Source organism: Staurois parvus, unplaced genomic scaffold (genome assembly GCF_062004578.1).
Source record: "Staurois parvus isolate SC_StPar_1 unplaced genomic scaffold, SC_StPar_1.0 ptg000298l, whole genome shotgun sequence".
NCBI lineage: Eukaryota > Metazoa > Chordata > Amphibia > Anura > Ranidae > Staurois > Staurois parvus.
Genome location: NW_028318094.1, coordinates 876,608 through 898,343, shown reverse-complemented (window position 1 = coordinate 898,343; position 21,736 = coordinate 876,608). Strand labels below are relative to the sequence as shown.

The 21,736-nt window shown below is 41.8% G+C and overlaps 1 protein-coding gene across 3 annotated transcripts in view; it reads left to right on the top strand.

Annotated features, from left to right (window-relative positions):
• The window catches only part of ANXA6 (annexin A6), a 158,212-nt gene that overhangs the window by 32,403 nt on the left and 104,073 nt on the right, over window positions 1-21,736 (top strand). For all 3 annotated transcript variants that reach the window (XM_089682788.1, XM_089682790.1, XM_089682789.1), the window contains one exon: window positions 15,198-15,246. In XM_089682788.1, coding sequence (XP_089538914.1) covers window positions 15,235-15,246 — 12 coding nt within the window. In that variant the 5' untranslated portion in view covers window positions 15,198-15,234. The remainder of the gene's footprint in view (window positions 1-15,197; window positions 15,247-21,736) is intronic.

The following is a 21,736-nucleotide window of genomic DNA, read 5'->3' as shown; positions in this document are numbered from 1 at the left end:
GCTGGGCACAGGTTGGCGGCACTGGTGGGTGGCACTGCTGGGAACTGATCATCAGTACCCTGATGATCGATGCCGACCGTCCTCTGACAATTGCCGCTTATCAGCAGTGCTTTCCTTATGCTGCGACAGCGTGAGGAAAGTGCAGCCGATAACCAGCAACTGCATTTACCAGTGATCTGCTGTGTCATTGGACATGGCTGATCACGTGGTAAAAGACCTCTGTGGTTGGCCTTTTACCACATCACGTGATCAGTTGTGTCCGTAGGACACAGCGATCATGGAGATTGCCGGGTGCGTGCCCTCGGGGACGCACGGGAGGACGTTTTCCCGGATGACGTCATATGACGCCCTCCCAGAACTGGCCGGCCGCAGTGAAGCCATCATTCAGCTATCTGCCGTCGGCAAGTGGTTAAAATGGAATTCCAGGTTCCCCTGCTAATACCTATGCTGACATTATGTGTAAGGAAGATGTATATACTTACTTATTTTCATGCCATTTCAGTCCGGTTATGCGATCTGGTTCCCCTGTGTCAGCCTGCAGGGTTAAGGAGGGAGCACAATGAATGGGCCATAGGAGCCTATGGGTTACATTGCTGCTCCCAGGCATTTCAGCCATTGCCGAGAGCTCTCTCCTCTCCCCTGCAGCCACTGCTGGCTGACACAAGGGGAAATCATGTGACCGGCCTGAAAATAGGTAAGCATATCCATCTTTATTACACAGCTTAGTCAGCATAGGTGTTAGAAAGGGGGTAAGGTATCTTTTTAAGATTAGTTAGGTTTAGCCTGAGATTCTACTTTAACCAAGGTGCTGTGTATTAATATGGGCAGTTCCATCTTCACTATTGAGTTCCTTTTCCTTTATGAGAAAGAGCCAGAGTTCATTTATCACTGGATACAATGGATGAAGTAAATATTTGATTTGCTGCACCAGTCAGCTTTGTGTGCTTGTCTTTCACACTCAGCTGTTGCAGGACATCAGTGTTGGTGTCATAGAACATCTGCTCCATTCCACAGTGATGACAAGTCGGGGGCTCTCAGGGGTTGGTGTGGCTGAGATCCATAGAAAGAATGAACTGTTCATTCCTGGAATAGCAGTGCCGAGGGCAAGGCATAAACACACTAGACTGTTGCGTCCTGGTAGAATATTTGCTTTGGATAGTACGCCTTACTATGTAGTTGCGTTTTTGGTGCAGTTTTTTTAGTCACATGTCCTGCATGGTAACAGGGCGGGACTGTGCGGCAACTGGAAGTGACGAAAGCAGAACCGGAAGTGACATGGTTGGCACCATTTTGTGTCACTTGGCGGTGGTAAGAGCACTGCAGGGCTTCACATGGTTTGGTTTCACTATCTGCAGCATTTGTGAGCTTGATATTCTTTTTATTCTTGTAAGTGGTTATTTATTTGGCCCAATAAAAAAGGCATTTTGTACTGCACCATTTGGGTTTCTCCTTTGTGTTTTTTCCCTTACATGACCATTTGGGAGGTGATCACAGAAGAGGAAGAAGGGTGGTTGTGACCATTTTCAATGCCTTTATACCCATTACCAACCAATCCATGGAATGATACCTGTGCATCCTGAAGAGAGTGACATCTTGGTGTATGGGAGATGGTGATTGTTTTCTTTAAGAGATTTGGCCAACCATGAGAATGGGGGGGCATATTAATTTGGTAAGTGCACACCCGAAAGGAGGGACATTTTATTTTGTACACGTGGTGAACTCTTTTGGAGAACTTGAAGACTTTTATGGGACTTTATTTAGGGCTTTTTCACATCAAAAGTCATATTTTGATATTTAGTTTTATTGTTTTATTCACTATATGATATTTTGCGCTACTGAACCATTTTAAGTTGTTCCTTTTTTGGTCACATTGATTTATTAGAAGTGGCAGCAATGATCTGAGCACCGGTTATATTTTTGGCACATTACTTTAAGCGCAGTTTTCTTTGTTTTAGTTCTACATGGTAGCCAATCAGCTTCTAACTTCAGCGTGCTCAATTAGGCTTTGACAAGAAAACCTGGAAGCTTATTGGTTTCTTTGCAGAGTTGCACCAGATTTTGCCTTCTCCAGTTTTAGTAAATCAACCCCATAGTGCCAATATGGGGCAGCCAGACATAGTTGGAGGAGAACAACATAGTCAGGACTCAGGACTGGTCACTGACCTGCACTAACTACTTTCTTTGGCAAAGTTCACACGGGTGGATGATCTGTGTTCTCAGGATCCCCCACTGCCTGCCTACAACTTAACATGATGGATGCTCAGGTCCATAAACATTGCTGTAGTCATGGTGCAGTAACTGTGTGGCACATAGTTGCAGCATGGTATTTCAATGTAAAATCCCCCTGGGGTTGAAAAAAAAACAGGGATTCGGGAGATGGAGTATTGCCTCTTGAACACCTTCAAACCACTGCAAATCGCCTCTGAAAAGCAATACACTGTATATTGCTTTTCAGAGTGGCGGTAAAGTCCTTTGCCCATGCAAAAGGTGCCTTTACAGACTATCACATCAATTGACATAGCACAAACATGATAGAAATATAGGGGCTGCTATTGTTGATATACACCATTTTCACACAGCAGTCTCTACCACCTTCTAAAAAAAAAAAGCCATTCGCAGTGGCTTCAAGGTTTTAAAGATGTGATCCTGCCATCTCCTGAACATTTTTTTTAATACTAAGGAGGATCAAATAAATTGAATTACTGCGCAGCAACGGCAACCAAGTGTTTGGCCCCTTTCACATGAAGGGTCCAATCTGGTCCGCCTGTCAGTTTTTCAGACAGGCCTGATTGGACCCTCCATTCACCTTTATGGACTTGTGTCCATTTACATCCACCTACCTCCAATCTGATCCGCTAAAAAAAAAAAAAAGGGATCCATCCTCTGTCTAGGCAGATCGGAGGGCAGACGAATGTTAATGGGCAGTGGAGTCTGTTTACATTTAGCCACCCATAGAGCAGAGTAGGCTGTGTCCATGTGTGCTCTCCAGAAACTGAGCGGACACGAACCTGTTATCCGCCTGTTTGCCCCGCCTCTGCTTGGATCAGCCGGGGCAAACAGATCCCCTGCTGATCAAATTGAAGTCTGCACCATGTGAAAAGGGCCTTTGGTTTATGGTTGCAGTCCCAATGACCTAATTTGGTGGCTAAATGGTTAGCACTTCCACCTGGCAGTAATAGGGTTCAAATTCCACCTCCCTAGAGTTTGCATGTTCTCCCCGTGCTTGTGTGGGTTTCCTCTGGGTACTCTGATTTCCTCCCACACTCCAAAGACATGCTGGTAGGTTAATTGGATCCTGTCTAAATTGGCCCTAGTATATGTTTGTATGTGAGTTAAGGAGCTTAGATTGTATGCCCCTTGAGGGTTAGGGACTGATGTGAATGTACAATATATATGTAACGTGCTGTGTAAATTGACAGCGCTATACAAGTACCTGTAATAAATAAAAAATAAATACATTTTTTGAGTATGACAGGCAATGCTACCTGTCAAACTTGACAAGCTGTGTTATACCTGCCATGGGAAGGTTCTAGTCCTGGAAATCAGATCAGAACTTCATTACCCAGTGCAGTTCTGATTTTGTTTCAGTTTGATATTGGCACTTGATTTTTCCTGACTTCATGGCTAAATTCCAGTACCCTTCACCCCCTTGTCCAGTGAGAGTGTCTCAACTGGCCCCCAAGATGTTCTCACTAGACAGTAGAAAGACCCATTCATGAAGTCAGGACCCAATAGCAAAAAGAAACTAAATCAGAGAGGGGCACATGAGATGTTTTTCAGGATAATAAAGGTAATAGCTTACGTTCTAAGTGTATGCTCTCAGATAGAACTTTTTTACTATTAAAATTTTAACCTAGGGTGCAGGTGCACTTTAAGTTACTCTTCGGGCTAAGCCTCCTATACACAGCCTACCGAATACAGGCTTGCGTCCAAGAAAGTTGAGTCACACCACCCCCCAGCTATGATGTACTACAGGGTCTCCAAGAAGACGTGAGAATCTGAGCCAAGATTTTACAGTGTGAATAATATTCCATAAATGGGTTCACAAGACCATCAAAGAGCCAGGAGGAGGGACAGTCCAGGCAGGCTGGAGTGATTCAATGAATGATGGGGTTAATGTATATTCTCTGTGTTTTGTTTATATCTTATTTTCTTGCACTCCTTTCCATTAATACACTTATGTAGGAAAATTTTAGGCACGTGAAAAGTTTGATTCCAATTTTGAAGCTTTCCAAGCTGCAGAAAGAGAGCTTTTGGCTCAACATTTGCACTTTTAATTTTGATTTTGCATGGACTTGAGCAAGGGAAATACTTCTGTTGTATATACCAGCATTTCTCAACCAGGGTGCCCAGGCACCCTGTGGTTCCTTGAGGTTTCTTTAGGGGTGCCTTGGAAAAAAGTCAAAATATTGCCCAAAACTTGAATACAAGCCAGTGGGTGGAACAAGCCTGCCTTTTAGTTACGCAAAGCCACAGGTTTTCATTACGGGCACACAGGCCCCATTACGACCTTCTAGCTGCAGGTGTCCTGACAGCCAATAACATCATCAGTTGATAAGGAGGTTGTCAGTCGCCTGCATAGCATCCTAGTTTGACCCTCCCCTGACCCTCCTTATCAGTGCTGGGGTCATATCAGCTCAGTGATGGAGAAGAGAAACATTGGAATACTAGTCAGTACCAGTTTGCAGAGGTGTATTTGCTTTGAAAGTATAAATCACCTTCAATGTTTGGTGTCCTACATGTGTGGATGTTACTGCATTATACAAAACTACTAGAATAGTTTTTCACATTTTAGAATGGGGTGCCTCAAACCTCTCCATACTTTTAAAGGTGCCTGGGGACTGTCCATAATTGTAAAGGGTGCCTTGACTGAAAAAGGTTGAGAAACACTGGTATATACAGTGCATTGCTATATCCCCATTTAGGTGACTGCACATTTTTTATCCTAGGGACAGCAGCAAAAGAAATAGCTGCTGTCAGATACAAGCAATAATAACCTGACAGCGGTACGGTACTAACCCTTTGCCAGAAAGAGATAAAGCCCAATCTGGTTATGCATGTTGCCACATCCCATGGATATAATCATAAAGTAGATAGCAAAAAAAACAAAAATAAAACCAGAACATTTATATTTAGTTTAAAAATGCAATAAACACTGTGCATATAAAAATATAGTGAGCACTTGGTCCATAGTCCACAACGAGATTCATGAGTATATTCATATGCATAGAACTCCTACACGTTTCAATTCTTGGTGCAAATCTTCATCAGGGAGATGTGTATCACAGTAGTGAGTTTGGACCAATGGTTACATAACAATCATATTTCTCTCCTAATGGAGAGAATTACCATCACTTCCTGTCCTAGGACAGGAAGTGAATGGTAATTTCACCAGTGTGGAAATAGAACATAATAAAGCAGAGCCTGTTTTTCTTGATCCATGCACCTGTTTTTACATACCTGTCAAACTTTCGGTTGCGCAGATGAGTCCGTACAACCAATGCGTACCCATTAACTTTATAGAGGCTGCCTGCATGTGGTTCAGCACTAGTAAAATAGTACACAAAAAGCTCTGTGCAGGGCTGAGTACCCATGTGAATGAGCCCTAAAGAGTTTAGTTATAGTGAGAGCTTACCCTTCGAAAAGATTCATTAGTAAAATAAATTAAAAACCCCTTACAGCTGCAAAACCTAGAAGCAGTTGTAAAGGCTAAAATGCATTCTATGCATTGGGGTAATAAACCTATTATGTGCATGCCTGAGAGCAGTGGTTCTCTCTCTCTCTCTCCCTCTTCACTGGACCCAGTGAGAGTCATTGGCTCCGGCTCCTGTCTATCAAATCCAGTAATGAGGGAGTGGAGGGCGGGGGCGAGCCACACTGTGCATGCGTCAATAGATGCACAGGGCTGCTTTGGAGTGAGCCTCCACGACTGCCCCTATAGCAAGTGGCTTGCTATGGGGGCACTTGGAAGGCAGGAGGAACCAGAGTTGCCAGTTGGTGACCCCAGAAGAGGGGCTACTCTGTAAAACACTAGTGCTCATATAAATATATTATGTTTCTAAAAAAAAACACACCCCTTTACAATCACTTTTAGTTTAGGGACTATGTTAGACTAGCATTGGGATCAGGAATAAGGTCAATTTGTAGGTCTAATCATAGGGTTAGGTTTTAGGGAAGAAGAAATTTAAAATAAACCTGTGCACAAATTAAATCAAACCCTCATTTATGTCTGTATATACTGTATAGGCATTGTGGAGAAATTCAGTTTCAAATTTCACAACAGAGGTAGTGTATTTTTTCTATGACGGCAGATATTGGAAGGCTGCCAGCCTGCTAACGTAAATGACCAGCAGATGTTTATAAGCTGGTATGGATCATTTACAACTGTCATTGACACTCCACTGAAAAGTGATCTGACAGGTGGCTTGCAGGTGATATGTCACCTCTGGGACACCTGTTTTAACCCTAAAGAGGCCTCATCACACTGCATCAACTACATGCATTGCACACAACAGAAGGTTTGGCACGGTGCAGCCACATTCGATGGAATATGTTGCTTTTGGTAATTGTACTGCCAACTGAACATGGAAACAGAACATCGCATCCACTGCATGTGTACCTCTGGCTGCAATGTTAAACTAAAAGGGGTGGCAAAAACATGGATCAACTACCTATTTACCTCCCCCTAGTTGCACATACAAACAAGGCACTAGAAAATGACTGAAAACTCAGGATCTTTGCGAATGAGTTATCATACATTGCAAGCAGATAGAGATTGCTAGAGTGAGGATGTGTTGAGAATATGCAAACATTTTAAGGTCTATTCACAGGTTCACTTTACATGTAAAAAGTTCACTTTAGGGGGTGTTAGCATGTACATGGGTACATGGTCAGACTGAGATTATACAAACATCCTTTGAAAAAAAAACAAAAAACCATTATTATTATACAGGATTTATATAGCACCAACAGTACAAAATAAAGGGAGACAATACAGCAACAATACAGTTCAATACAAGAGGGTTAGGAAGGCCCTGCTCCTTGGAGCTTACAACAAGCAGGAGGTTGTGTGAGGAGTGGAGAGGACGGTTTGGGTGATATTTGGAGACAAGATTGGTTGATGTAATTTGAGGCAGAGTTAAGTGGTTTTACATGTGATTGTTAATATTTTGAATTTTATTCATTGGGCAATGGGAAGCCAGTGGAGGGATTGGCGGAGAGGGGTGGCAGATATGGAACGGTTAGAAAAGTGGATGAGTCTGGCAGCAGCATTCATGATAGATTGAAGAGGGGATAGCCTGCGATGAGGTAGGCCAATGAGGAGGGAGTTACAATAGTCAAGGCGAGAGATAAGGGAGTAAATAAGTTGCTTCGTAGTTTCAGTGGTTAAGAATGGGCGCAACTTGGAGATATTGCAGAGGTGAAGTCTACAAGATTTGTACAGTGATTGGATTTGGGGCTGAAAGGACAGATGGGAGTCCAGGATTACACCTAGTACCCTGGCATGAGGGTAGGGACTGATGATTGTGTTACTGATCTTGATGGAGCAGTCAGGGGAGGGGGCACAGGCTGGAGGGAATATTATGAGCTCAGTTTTAGAAAGATTTAGTTTGAGGAAGTGACGTGACATCCATGCTGATATGTCACTTAGTAGGTTAGTAATGTGAGAGGAGACTGAAGGTGTGAGGTGCGGAATAGAAAGATAGATTTGGGTTTCATCAGCATAGAGATGGTACTTAAACCTGTGGGAGTTTATCAAGTGACCAAGGGAGGAGGTATAGAAAGAGAAGAGGTCCAAGGACAGAACCTTGAGGGACCCCTGCAGAAAGAGGAAGTGGAGAGGAAGACACAGTTATAGGCAACACTGAAGGGGCACTGTGATTGGTAGGAGGAGAACCAGAAGAGACCAGAGTCTCTGAGGCCAAGAGAGCAGAGTATTTTGAGGAGGGGATGGTCAACAGTATCAAAAGCCGCAGAGAGGTCAAGTAGTAAGAGTACGGAGTAGTGGCCATTGGTTTTAGCATTTAGTAGATCATTAGTGAGTTTTAGTAGGGCAGTTTCAGTGGAGTGGAGTGAGCGAAAGCCAGACTGTAAAGGGTCAAGAAGGTGGGAGCTCAGGTGATTGTAGACTAAGCGTTCTAAGAGTTTAGATGTAGACAGGAGCAGGGAGAGGTTTTTTTTGTGGGAGTGATGTGCGCATGCTTTAGAGGGGAGGGGAAGGCACCATTAGAGAGGGAGAGATTGAAGATGTGAGTAAGGGCACATAGGATGGAAGAAGAGGGTGACCGTAGTAGTTGTGAGGAGACAGGATCCAGAGGGCAGGTGGCGAGATGGGCTTCTGAGAAAACTTTAGTGACCTCTTCAGTAGTAGCAAGGTCAAAACAGGAAAGTTAGTACAAGGTAAGCTAAGTGAGATGGATGTCTGTAGTGGAAATGCCCCTATGAATTGCATCAATCTTGTTTTTGAAATGATTTGCAATCTCGTAAACAGTGATTGAGGTACTGGGTGGAGATGGAGAAAGTGTTAAAAGAGAAGAGACGACGAGGACTGGATAAGGTATTAATAAGAATGCCAAAGTAGGCTTATTTGGCAGCATGGAAGGAGGAATTGAATGTTAAGAAAGCAGATTTATATAGGGTGAATGCATGCTGAGATTTGGTTTTACGCCACATTCGCTCCAATGCACGACTATGTCGTTTAAGATTTCTGGTATCGTCAGTCTGCCACGGTTGTAATGATTGGGGCCTGATACTTTGTTAGAGGAGCAAGTGAGCCTAGTGATAAAAGCAAACTGTTGTAGATAGCAGTGATCAGGGCAGGACAGGGGAGAGATCCTGTTATAGAGGCAGACAGTTGCAGAGTGGAAAAGAGAAGGGTTAAAGTTGTGAAGATTTCTGCAGGTAATTGTTTGCTGCTTTGAGGGATAGGTGTTTGAAGACAAGGACATTGTGAAGGTGATGAGATTGTGATTAGAGAAAGGAAAGGGGGTGTTTGAGGTTGTATGGAGTGGAAAGTTGGGAGAAAACAAGGTCTAGTGTATTCCCATCAGAGTGAGTGAAGGACTGTGTCCATTGTGTTAAGGCAAAAGATGAGGTTAGGTTGAAGGGTTGGTATGTAGCCAGGTTGTTCACATTAATGGGGATGTTAAAATCTCCAAGAATGATAGTGGGTATTTCAGAGGAGAGAAAGTATGGTAGCCAGGCAGAGAAATCATCGAGAAAGTGGGACACCAGTCCGGTAGATCACTGCAATCCTTAGAGAAATGGGAGAAAAACAGTCAAATGCAGGGAGTCTCAAAAGAAGAGAAGGATAGAGAGGGAGAGTTATGGAGGACTTGAAAGGTGCTCAGTGGGGATAGAAGCAAACCAACTCCACCTCCTTTCCGAACACTAGGTCTGGGTGAGTGAGTCCAAAGAAGGCCTACATAGGAAAGTGCTGGGAGAGAAGCAGAATCTGATGCTTGAAGCCAGGTTTCTGTAATTGCTAGTAGGTTAACTTCCCTGGAGGTATTCCCGAGTGTAGCTTGGGGTAAAGTTTCAGTACCACATGCGGTAATCCCGAGCTACACTCGGGTTTACCATGCGGCATTGCTCAGGGATTCCCTGCAGCACTTACCTTGTCCTTTGCTCTCGCGATGTGTCTCCTGCAGTGTCCCCGGCCATCTCCTCCGGCCGATGCCAGCATCCGGCTTCCGTGTTCCGGTCCCTGTGACGTCGGGACGTACGGGTGGCCGGAACCGGCGGCAAATTTGAAAGTTTCAAAGCATTTCACATACATTTTGTCCCTACTGCTTTGTCCTGTGCCCTGCCTGCATTTTGACTGTTTTCTGCCTGGAAACTGGGAGAAGTCCATGGCGTCCAAAAAGCCTCGCTTTAGGTCAAAATCGGTTTTAGACCAGCTAGAGAACAGCGCTAGTAAATCAGAACCACTTGCAGAATTGAGTGATGATTTGTGGGGAAATTTGTCATCAGGCACTGAAAACGATTCTGCGACTTTGCTCAGCGATGTGCGAACTTGGCGCTATATTTAAAATTTCAGTGTTTTTGGTTTGATTATTATATTAATTATAATTTATGATTTCATGTTTCAAGTTTTATCATAGCCGGAATGTTTACTAGACTCTTGCTCGGACAGATTTCAGTGAGTTATTCCTAAAAATGACAGGCCTACAATAAAAAACTACCTGTACATATTTCCATGCAAAATAATGGTACCGCTTTCAGCAACAAAAATCTGAAATAATCATACCGCTAGGGAGGTTAAGGGAGCAGGAGACAAAAAGGTCATGGACAGAGGTGAGCTTATTACAGACAAAGCGGGCATTCCAGAATGCACATGAAAAAGGAAGGGTGTTTTTTTAGGAGCACAGGGATAGATTAACTTGAGTGGATTGCAGCTATTCCTGGAGGAAGCAGGGTGAGATACTGGAGGATCAGACTTTGGGGAGATATCCCCTCAGGTTAGGAGAAGGAGGGTGAGGAAAGTAAGATGGGAGCAGGATGTGTATGAGTGTACAGTGGGGATTGAAAGTTTGGGCACCCCAGCTAAAAATTTGTATTAATGTGCATAAAGAAGCCAAGGAAAAATGGAAAAATCTCCAAAAGGCATCAAATTACAGATTAAACATTCTTATAATATGTCAACAAAAGTTAGATTTTATTTCCATCATTTACACTTTCAAAATAACAGAAAACAAGAAAATGGTGTCTGCAAAAGTTTGGGCACCCTGCAGAGTTAATATCTTGTACTGCCCCCTTTGGCAAGTATCACAGCTTGTAAATGCTTTTTGTAGCCAGCCAAGAGTCTTTCAATTCTTGTTTGAGGTATCTTTGCCCATTCTTCGTTACAAAAGTCTTCCAGTTCTTTGAGATTTCTGGGCTGTCTGTCACACACTGCTCTTTTAAGGTCTATCCATAGATTTTCAATTATGTTGAGGTCAGGAGATTGTGAAGGCCATGGCAAAACCTTCAGTTTACGCCTCTTGATGTAATCCCCCGTGGATTTTGAGGTGTGTTTAGGACAGGGGTGGGCAAACTTTTTGACTTGAGGGCCGCAATGGGTTCATATATTGGACCCGGGGGCCGGACCAAGAGTAGATGAACGATGTGTATGTGTCATCCATAGTAAGTATAGTAATATTCCCCTATAGTAAGCATAGTAATTAATCCCCCATATAGTAATTCATCCCCCATAGTAATTCATCCCCCATATAGTAGTTCATCCCCCATATAGTAGTTCATCCCTCCATAGTAATTCATCCCCCATAGTAATTCATCCCCCATATAGTAATTCATCCCCCATAGTAATTCATCCCCCATAGTAATTCATCCCCCATAGTAATTCATCCCCCATAGTAATTCATCCCCCATAGTAATTCATCCCCCATATAGTAATTCATCCCCCATAGTAATTCATCCCCCATAGTAATTCATCCCCCATAGAGTAATTCATCCCCCATATAGTAATTCATCCCCCATATAGTAATTCATCCCCCCTATAGTAATTCATCCCCCCTATAGTAATTCATCCCCCATATAGTAATTCATCCCCCCTATAGTAATTCATCCCCTATATTAATTCATCCCCCATATTAAGTCCCCAAGTCCCCCCTGTGTCAATTCACTTACCTTTGCTCCGCGCGTTCCTCTCGCCGTTCCGGTGTAGCATGAAAATTTGTCTCCTATGAGGATCTGTCCCCCTCGACGTATCTGCGCATGTGCCAGTTTCAGCGATCTCGATCGGCGATCTCCGGCACATGCGCAGATACGTCGAGGGGGACAGATTCTCATAGGAATTTTCATGCTACACCGGTCAGATTTTCATGCTACACCGGTCTTCAGGGCGGACTGTGAGAGGAGCCTAGCTCCGCGGGCCGGATTAAAAGGTCCGCCGGGCCGAATACGGCCCGCGGGCCGTAGTTTGCCTATTGATGGTTTAGGATCATTATCCATTTGTAGAAGCCATCCTCTCTTTAACTTCAGCTTTTTCACAGATGGCATCAAGTTACCATCCAAAATTTGCTGAAATTTTATTGAATCCATTTTTCCTTCTACTCGTGAGATGTTTCCTGTGCCACTGGCTGCAACACAACCCCAAAGCGTGATTGATCCAACCCCATGCTTAACAGTTGGACAGAGGTTCTTTTCATTAAATTCTGTGCCCCTTCTTCTCCAAACGTACCTTTGCTCATTCCGGCCAAAAAGTTCCATTTTAACCTCATCGGTCCACAGAACTTGTTTCCAAAATGCATCAGGCTTGTCTATATGTTCATTTGCAAAGTTCAAACGATGATTTTTGTGGTGAGGACGTAGAAGAGGTTTTCTTCTGATGACTCTTCCATGAAGACCATATTTGTACAAGTATCTCTTTATAGTGGAATAGTATACCACAACTCCAGTGTCTGCCAGATCTTTCTGGAGGGATCGTGCAGTCAAACGTGGGTTTTGAATTGTTTTTCTCACAATTCTGCGAGCTGTTCTGTCTATTTTTCTTGGTCTTCCAGATCTTGCTTTAACTTCCACTGTTCCTGATGACTGCCATTTCTTAATTACATTCCGAACAGAAGATATTGACATCTGAAAACGCTTTGCTATCTTATAGCCTTCTCCAGCTTTGTGAGCGTCAACTATTTTCAGTTTCAGTTTTCTAGACAACTGCTTAGAAGAACCCATGGTGCTGATTGTTGGGGCAAGGTCAGATGAGTCTGGGCATTTAAAACCTTTAAAATTGACATAACCTGGTCTTCCCAGACGATGATTGAGAACAATCCATGACACTGGCAGGTCTCAGCTTTGCAAAGGGGGCAGTGCATGCTATAAATTCTGCAGGGTGCCCAAACTTTTGCAGACGCCATTTTTTTGTTTTCTGTTATTTTGAAAGTGTAAATGATGGAAATAAAATCTAACTTTTGTTGACATATTATAAGAATGTCTAATCTGTAATTTGATGCCTTTTGGAGATTTTTCCATCTTTCCTTGGTTTCTTTATGCACATTAATACAAATTTTTAGCTGGGGTGCCCAAACTTTCGATCCCCACTGTACATGCCTTCTTGTCCTGGTGTTGGGGTCAGCAGGTGAGTAAAGTATCAGCAGGAGGTGATGAGAGCAGTAGTAGGGAGATGGTAGAAGTGAAGGTGATATGTATAAGCTTTGGGGTGGAGCAGAGGGGTAAAGAGTTGAGATTTTGAGAAGAGAGGATAGTAATATGAAAAGCAGGAGTAGAGAGAGAATATTAAAAAGGTACATGGAGTGGCAATCAAACTTGTAGAAGATGTTTCCCAGGGTGTTTGCTCGCAGTCCATCCACCATGCAGTAGAGTTGTTTGTTGTATCTTCCACTGCTTGCATTATCCTGCTGTGTTTAACTACTGCTTCACTCATGCTGGAAAATGTCCCTCTCCATGAGCTGGTATAAATTTATAGGGAGATGATCAAATGAGCAGCTCTTCTCTGCCCCAATTAGGAACTGATAAGGATCACATGAATTTGGGGGATGTTAGTCAAAAACCAGATCAGTTGCCCACACAGACCAGGGTTATAAAAGGTGATGGACGCTCTGTTCACAGAAAAGCAAAGGAGGTGAGAATCAATCACCACAAACAGACAAAAAGATATAGGACTAATTAATACTGTGTTTTGCAGAAAATCAGTGCTTTGCAGGGAGACAGTTTAAGGTGGAGATCACAGAACAGAACAGCATTTACCCTAAGTTGCAGAAAATACCCTTTATGAAGAGTAGTTCAATTTGTTCTAACAGGAAAACAATTGCTTACTGGTCCACCAAGGCAATGATATGTCTGGATCAACAACCTACAATGTTACTGCTAAGAAGTATGAATATTAGTAGTCATGCATATTTTGTGCAGCACTTCCAGTTCTCTTTTTTTTTTTTAAGCAATCTACTAAGTCAGCTTGAACCAATTTCTGTGAAAGACTATTAAACATTTTCAAAGCTCTTTATAGTAAAGAACTCTTCTCCAAGCCAAGGACAGAAATCTATGGCCTTTCCATTAGTAGGCCTCTTTCACATGGGCACCATCCAGTCCATTTATCAGTGAATCATTCAACAGATACCCTGCTGAATCGGAGCAGGATGGGACAGTTGTCACTTTTATGACATCTGTGTCTATTTAGTATTAAGTTCCATTTAAAAAAAAAAAAAGATCTTTCTGGACCCATAATAGATCGATGGGCAACCAGGTTTAAGTGGATCTGAATCCATTTATATCAGACTGCCTTCAATCCATCACACTTGGGTCCAAAAATGGGACAAAGACCTTTTCCAAATTTTTTTTTTGGGGGATTTATATGAATTTGAAGGTAAGTAGATGTTAACAGGCATCCTTTTACATGCGCCTGCCAATAGATTCATGGAACAGACTGACAGACCTGATCAGTCTGCCTGTGTGGAAGAGGTCTGATACTGAAAGTGAGTTCAATTCTCAACAATTGAGCATAAATTTAATAAATTGACTGATATGAATTTTTGGTTGAGGTAAGCATCCTCTGTCTGGAGAAATATTTCTGAGTTTACGTACATTATATTCAGACTCAGAAGCAAGTCAAATGCAGTAGGCTTTTGTGTTGCTTTAATTAGCTTTGATCTGCTATCCACTTGCTTCTGAGATGGCTATTGTTCGCTCATAAATTGCTTTGCTTTATAATTTGCTTTGCACGGCTTCTGACTTACTGTGAGTTGCCTTGTATGGGGAAGAAGGGGCAATCCAGTTGTGAAGAAATGCCCATGTACAAAAGCTCTTTTAGGCTTCATATACACTGGCAGCTCCTAAACTTGAGTTTAGGAGCTTTTGGGGTTTTTTTTGTCAAAGCTCCTAAACTAAACTCCATAAAAGCCTAGGTGTCCATATACACACAGGCTTTTAGCAGAGTTTAAGAGCTGCCGCACTTAGGTGAATTAAACCTCCTTCTTGTGAACATGGAAGAATTTTGTTCAGGAAAGGAACGTTATGGAAATGCAAAATGCGGCAAAAACACGGTACTGCATTTACATGCATTTTTGCCATGTTTTGTGTTTTCCTGCAGCTGCGGTCAGGGTAGGCTAGTGTACATGTAGCCTTTCATGGGTTTAAAGCAGACCTGAACTCAAAAATTAGAATTTTCTATGTTATTTTTGTTATTATCTTTGTTGTGTACTTTGTTAAATACTGAAAGTATGATTTTTCTTGTTTCCCAACAGGTCTTTATAATTGCTCATTGATCTCAGCAGAGGCATCATGTCATCAAAGGTAAAGACTTGGAAGAGGGGTGGGGAAGGAAGGATATTCAGATGCTGTTTATACTGAATTTTATTAGCATGAAGTTGTGCCATATACATTAAGGGCTAGTTCACACTACATGCGTTTTCAATGTGCTTTTTTTTCTGCATCCAAAATGCACAGAAAGTAGGTTATATAGTTCACATCAGTGCTTGCCATTCCGGTTGCAGAAACAAAAGTAGAATAGGCTGCCTTTTTCCTGCATAGAAATGTACTGGAACGCTGTAAAGCGCATAAAAAACACACTGGAACGCATCAAATTGCACCCAAACCGCACTGGAATGCACATGTCCCTATTTAATGAAAAAGGGTAAAAAATGAACTGGAAAGTATCAAGAACACACTGAGACACACCAAAAATATGTCAAACGGGGAAACGTATCTGGAACGCACCTGGACTGCGCTTCTATGGTGTGTATTGGCCCTAAATGTCTGCACAAGCAGCTTACCTCTAGCTAAGTGTTCCCACCATGCAAATGCAAGCTATCTCCTTGATGCAGTTTTTCGGGCTGCAAAATGCACACTGTACCATTTGTGACGGACTGCTCCAAGTGACTACAGGCACACAGCAGTACTGAAACCATTTGAGTTGCACCTGTATTATGAGATTGTTTTGGTTTGAGAAAGCTGTTGAATCAAATCAGAAAGTACAATTTAACCACTTCAGCTCTGGAAGGCTTTACCCCCTTCATGACCAAGCCATTTTTTACTATTTGGAACTGCACTACTTTAACTGATAATTGCCCAGTCATGCAACACTGTATCCAAATAAAATGGATATAATTTTTTTTCACACAAGTAACAATTTCTTTTTGTAGTATTTGATCACCGCTGGGTTTTTCATTTTTTGTGATATGAACAAAAAAGTACTGAAAATTAAAAAAAAAAAAAGTTTAAAAATATTTTTTACTATCTGCTATAAAATATATCCAATATATATTTTTTTATATATTTTTTTATAAATTGTGGCCAAAATCTATTCTGTTACGTTTGTGATTTTAAAAAATCCCAATAAATGTATATTGATTGGTTTGCATGTAAGTTATAGTGCCTACAAACTATGGTATATATACTGCAATTTTTTTTTATACTGCTGATGGTGGCAATCAGCAACTTATAACTGGACTGCAATAGTGCGGTGGGCAATCTGACACTAATTGACCCTTGGGGGAAATGACTAACTGCCACTGACTTCACCAGTGACATTAATACAGTGAGCAGTGATAATACTATACACTGTATTAATGACACTGGCTGGGAAGGGGTTAACACCTAGGGTGATCAAGGGGTAAATGTGTGCCTAAAAATGTGTAATGTTTGTAAAGTGTGCTGCTTTTGCTAATAGTACTCTCAGTTTCTCATCCCTTCTTTGCAGGGATGAGATACTGACAGATCGCTCCCTCTGTACAGAGCTCTGTGTTGTTTACCAACACAGAGCTCTGGGCTATGATTGTACACAGCCGATCAGCAGGTCCTGGCCGTAAATCATTGACAGGGACTTGCTGACAGGTTCCAGCACGCGGGCTAAACCTAGAAGTAGGCAGCGACATACAGGTACATTGCTTTGCCTATAGTGGACGCCTGTCTGCAGTGCATTGTGGGCAGGCGGTCACCAAGTGGCTAATGATCCTGATATATTATCACTGTTGTTAATTCTGTATATTTTCTTGCCCTCCTTTTGTACTAGTTTTGTGCTCAGATAATTCCTGGGTTTGCTTGGTAGCAAGGTGTTTTTATTTATTGAAAATATTTTTTTGTGTATTTGCACAGAAAAAAACTGACTACAGGAGGGGAGATTGTGGTATTCATCTGTGCCTCCTCCATTCATAGAATGTCTTGCATTCTGTAAGGCCTTTTCTGAATGGAGGAGGCACAGATGAATAGCACAATCTCCCCTCCTGTAGACAGTTTCTACTGTGAAAACATACAAAAAATGTTTTTCTATATTACCTCCTGTAATATCTGTACTGCAACCAAAATGTCGCCAAGCTGGACGTTTGACACAGACAGTGTTTTAATGAACACTGCAGCAGCCAGAGATATGGCACACTTCATTGGAGGTAACTTATTTTGCTGCACAAATATCCAGAAAACATTTTTGACTATTTAAAGCTGGCCATACCTGGACTGAAATATGTCTGGTTCAGCAGGGACCGGCCAAATCCCGACCTATGTATGGGCTGGGTGGTTGTGCAGAAGTCGATTTACCAATCAACTTCTGTAAAACCGTCCTGTTGGATATTAGCTGCTCTGTCAGTGCCACCAACAAGGTTGATCAGTGTATTCTGACAGTGGAGAAGTCTCCCTGCTATCAGGATACAGTAGTGTAGAGTGGAAGACTAGATGTTGAAAATGTAGCAACTGAGCAACATTTGTTTGTAGTCACATTAATAGGTGGTGACATCCCCATTATAGGACGACATTATAAAAACTAGAGCAAAGAAAACTGAATCTATAGCAACCAATCTGATACTGAATTTATATTTGTCATCGGAGGGGATAAATGTCTACAAATAGATCCTCGCTCTGTACTAGAAAGGGGTTGCATCAATGCTTCCATTATGGAAATACAAAGGGTACCCTGATTGGACTCTGCCAATAATGGAGTGAGGTTAGCCTAAAATGCTTGTCTACAGAAATCCCATAGTGGCTTAGGCTACTTTCACACTGCTCTGTATGAAAAATGCAGCAAAAACGCATATGTGTTTTTGCAGAGTTTTTCCCGCATTGCATTAAATTTAACACAAAATTGGAGAAGATTTACTAAAACTGGAGCACTCAGAATCTGGTGCAGCTGTACATGGTAGCCAATCAGCTTCTAGCTTCAGCTTGTTCAATTAAGCTTTGACAATAAAGACTGGTTCACACTGGATGTGACTTGGCATGCGATTTGCAAATTGCATGCCAAGTCGCACCATATTGTCCGCTATCAGAGCATTCATACCGACTTGGTCGGAGCCGTACTGATTTCAAAAGTAGTACATGTATACTTTTGTTTCAATTTGCATAGACCTCTGTGTCAGATGTTTTGCAAATCACAAGGAAATTGGCATCTCTCCCGACTTTGAAATCGTGCGACTTCACTGCAAGTCGCACAATTTCAAAATCGGATTTGATGTGACCGGAGCATAAAACCTGGAAGCTGATTGGTTTCTGTGCAGAGCTGCACCAGATTTTGCACTCTCTAGTTTTAGTAAATTAACCCCATTATGTGTTTTTGATGCGTTTTTCCACATTTGCGTTGCATTTTCCCCATATCACTTCTCACCATTCTAATGTGATTTTTGTGCGCTTTCCAGTGCAACTGTTGATGTGGCTTTGATGAGACTTCAATGCGACTTTATTGCATGACAAGGTAAATCACATTATACTCCGACCTTTGCATAGGAATGTTTCTTATCTATGATGATGTGACTTTTGTGAGATAACATAGAAGTCTATGGGGCTGAAATCTCACTGAAGTCCACCAGAAACCTTTTAAAAAATCGCACTCTGCTGAGTTGATTAGAAGGGCACTGTTAAATATAATGGGATTTCTCTTGTCATGTGATTCTGTAAACCAGATCTTGAGAATTTTTCACAGATGCACTGTGTTTCAATGGAGGGATGTGCTTTTTGTTGTGGGTTTTTTTTTTGTTTTTTACCAGACCAAAACATGCACCAAAAATGCAACAAGCAGGAATTTTGTAACTGCAACTGAAGCGCAATGGACCAGTGTGAAGAGCTACAGTGGGGCAAAAAAGTATTTAGTCAGCCAGCAATTGTGCAAGTTCTCCCACTTAAAAAGATGAGAGAGGCCTGTAATTGGCATCATAGGTAGACCTCAACTATGAGAGACAAAATGAGAAAATAAATCCAGACAATCACATTGGCTGATTTGGAAAGAATTTATTTTCAAATTATGGTGGAAAATAAGTATTTGGTCAATATGAAAAGTTAATCTCAATACTTTATATAACTTTGTTATATATCCTTTGTTGGCAATGACAGAGGTCAAACATTTCCTGTAAGTCTTCACAAGGTTGGCACACACTGTTGCTGGTATGTTGGCCCATTCCTCCATGCAGATCTCCTCTAGAGCAGTGATGTTTTGGGGCTGTCTCTGGGCAACACGGACTTTCAACTCCCTCCAAAGGTTTTCTATGGGGTTGAGATCTGGAGACTGGCTAGGCCACTCCAGGACCTTGAAATGCTTCTTACAAAGCCACTTCTTCGTTGCCTGGGCGGTATGTTTGGGATCATTGTCATGTTGGAAGACCCAGCCACGTTTCATCTTCAATGCCCTTGCTGATGGAAGGAGGTTTGCACTCAAAATCTCACGATACATGGCCCCATTCATTCTGTCCTGTACATGGATCAGTCGTCCTGGTCCCTTTGCGGAGAAACAGCCCCAAAGCATGAATGTTGCCACCCCCATGCTTCACAGTAGGTATGGTGTTCTTTGGATACAACTTGGCATTCTCTCTCCTCCAAATACGACAAGTTGTGTTTCTACCAAACCGTTCTATTTTGGTTTCATCTGACCATATGACATTCTCCCTAATTGGATACAATTGAAAGTGCTGTTTAGATTTGACCTCCTAATATATGGTTTTTGGTAAATCTAAAGCAAAATTCTCAAGAAAATTGTATAATGTATGGCCAGCTTAAGAATCTGATTAGACTACTGTACTTTGCACATCATCACTTCTCTTTGTGCCTATTAGATCAGCTTGTGCATGGGTATGTGGGGGCAAGTCAGAGTTAGTTGTTTTATTAAGTTCTGGTCCCGTAATTTTTCAATCCATGAACTATTAATAGTCTGTACTTCTTGGAATGTGTAGTGTCGAGTAATAGAGTATAGGGAAAGCTGGCCATTTTCCAGTACAGCCTATTTAAGCTCTTGTGCCAAGGCATGCTAAGAGTGCTACCTCTCCTCCAAGATGGGATATTTATAGTAGTGAGTCAACTGAGATGATTCAGAGACGTTTGGAGGGACAAGAATATTATTCTGCCAAAAAAAATATCTAAGAGGTCACACGAGAGACAGCAGACTGCATGACCCAAATTCAAAGGTTTTATTCTGGAATATGGACAGTATTTGGATATTTAGGAGCTGACGGGAGAGATCTGTATTGTTTACATACAGGTCTCTCCCCAGTCCGCGGAACACTGTGATTGCCGGATGCCGGTGGGGAATAACCGTCCGGGACCCAGTGATAGACAGCAAGGCTGCCAATGGAAAAAGGGGATATATGTGTGTGTGTGTGTGTGTGTGTGTGTGTATGTATAATATATATATATATATATATATATATATATATATATATATATATATATATATATTATTATACAGGATTTATATAGCGCCAACAGTTTGCTAAGCGCTTTACAGCATAACGGGAGACAACACAGCAACAATACAGTTCAATACAAGAGGGAAAGGAGGGCCCTTGGAGCTCCTCCTTGGAGCTTACTATCTATCTATATATATATATATAATGTATGTATATATATATGTGTGTGTGTGTGTGTATGTATATATGTGTATATATATATATATATATATATATATATGTGTGTGTGTGTATATGTGATTTTGCGCACCCCTGCCGCCCTGTAGCAGTATTTCAGCTATAGGGCCGGGGGAAAACAGTTAGTGATATTAAGCAAAAAAAATATTCAATTGCAGCTCACCAATTTTTAGATGTGGTGGGCTGCATTAGTTTTCTTTTTTTTTTTTTTTTTCACCTGGTGATCTTGCCAGTAAGTCTGTTTATTTTTTCAACTTCCTTTAACTTACCAAGCTGTCCAGCAACAGTGTCAGTTGTGGGGGTTGGGACAAACCATTTAACACCGAGAGGGGTGTTTACAATGATCTGCTTTTATTCATGTATAACCTTTATCCTAAAAGGTAAAAAATGCTGTAACTGCTTATTTAGCCAGTAAACTCCCCAGCATGTTATTCTGTATCCATGCACACATAGGCTGTAATCCACGTTTTTTGGCTGGAAAAAACCCCCAGAACTAGTGGGTTTCTTGGAGTTTTTTAGCTGTAAAAACGCTATAACACTGAAAAACACAGTACAACGTGGCAAAACATGGCAAACCAGCGTTTTTGGACTTTTTTGAGCAAAAAAAAAATTTTTTTTGTAAAAGAAAATGCTAAAAACCGCAAATGCGGCAAAACGCAGCTAACACTAACACGCGTTCTTAAAATGCCCAGTTTGCATGGAGCCTTACACTACCTTCTCCACATACTTGCTACTGCTGTCCAAAGGTATCTGCTTTACTACTCATTCCAGAATGCAGACACCCTAAGACAACAGGAAGTGTGTTACTGGCTCAATGACCAGGCAAAATAAAGGAAAAAAGGAAAAAAAATGAATGCAGTCACTACATCAAAGGATTCCTAAGCTGCAATATATAACATTTTTGTTTTTGGGTTTAATACTGCTTCAATGTAGATATTTAGCAATTA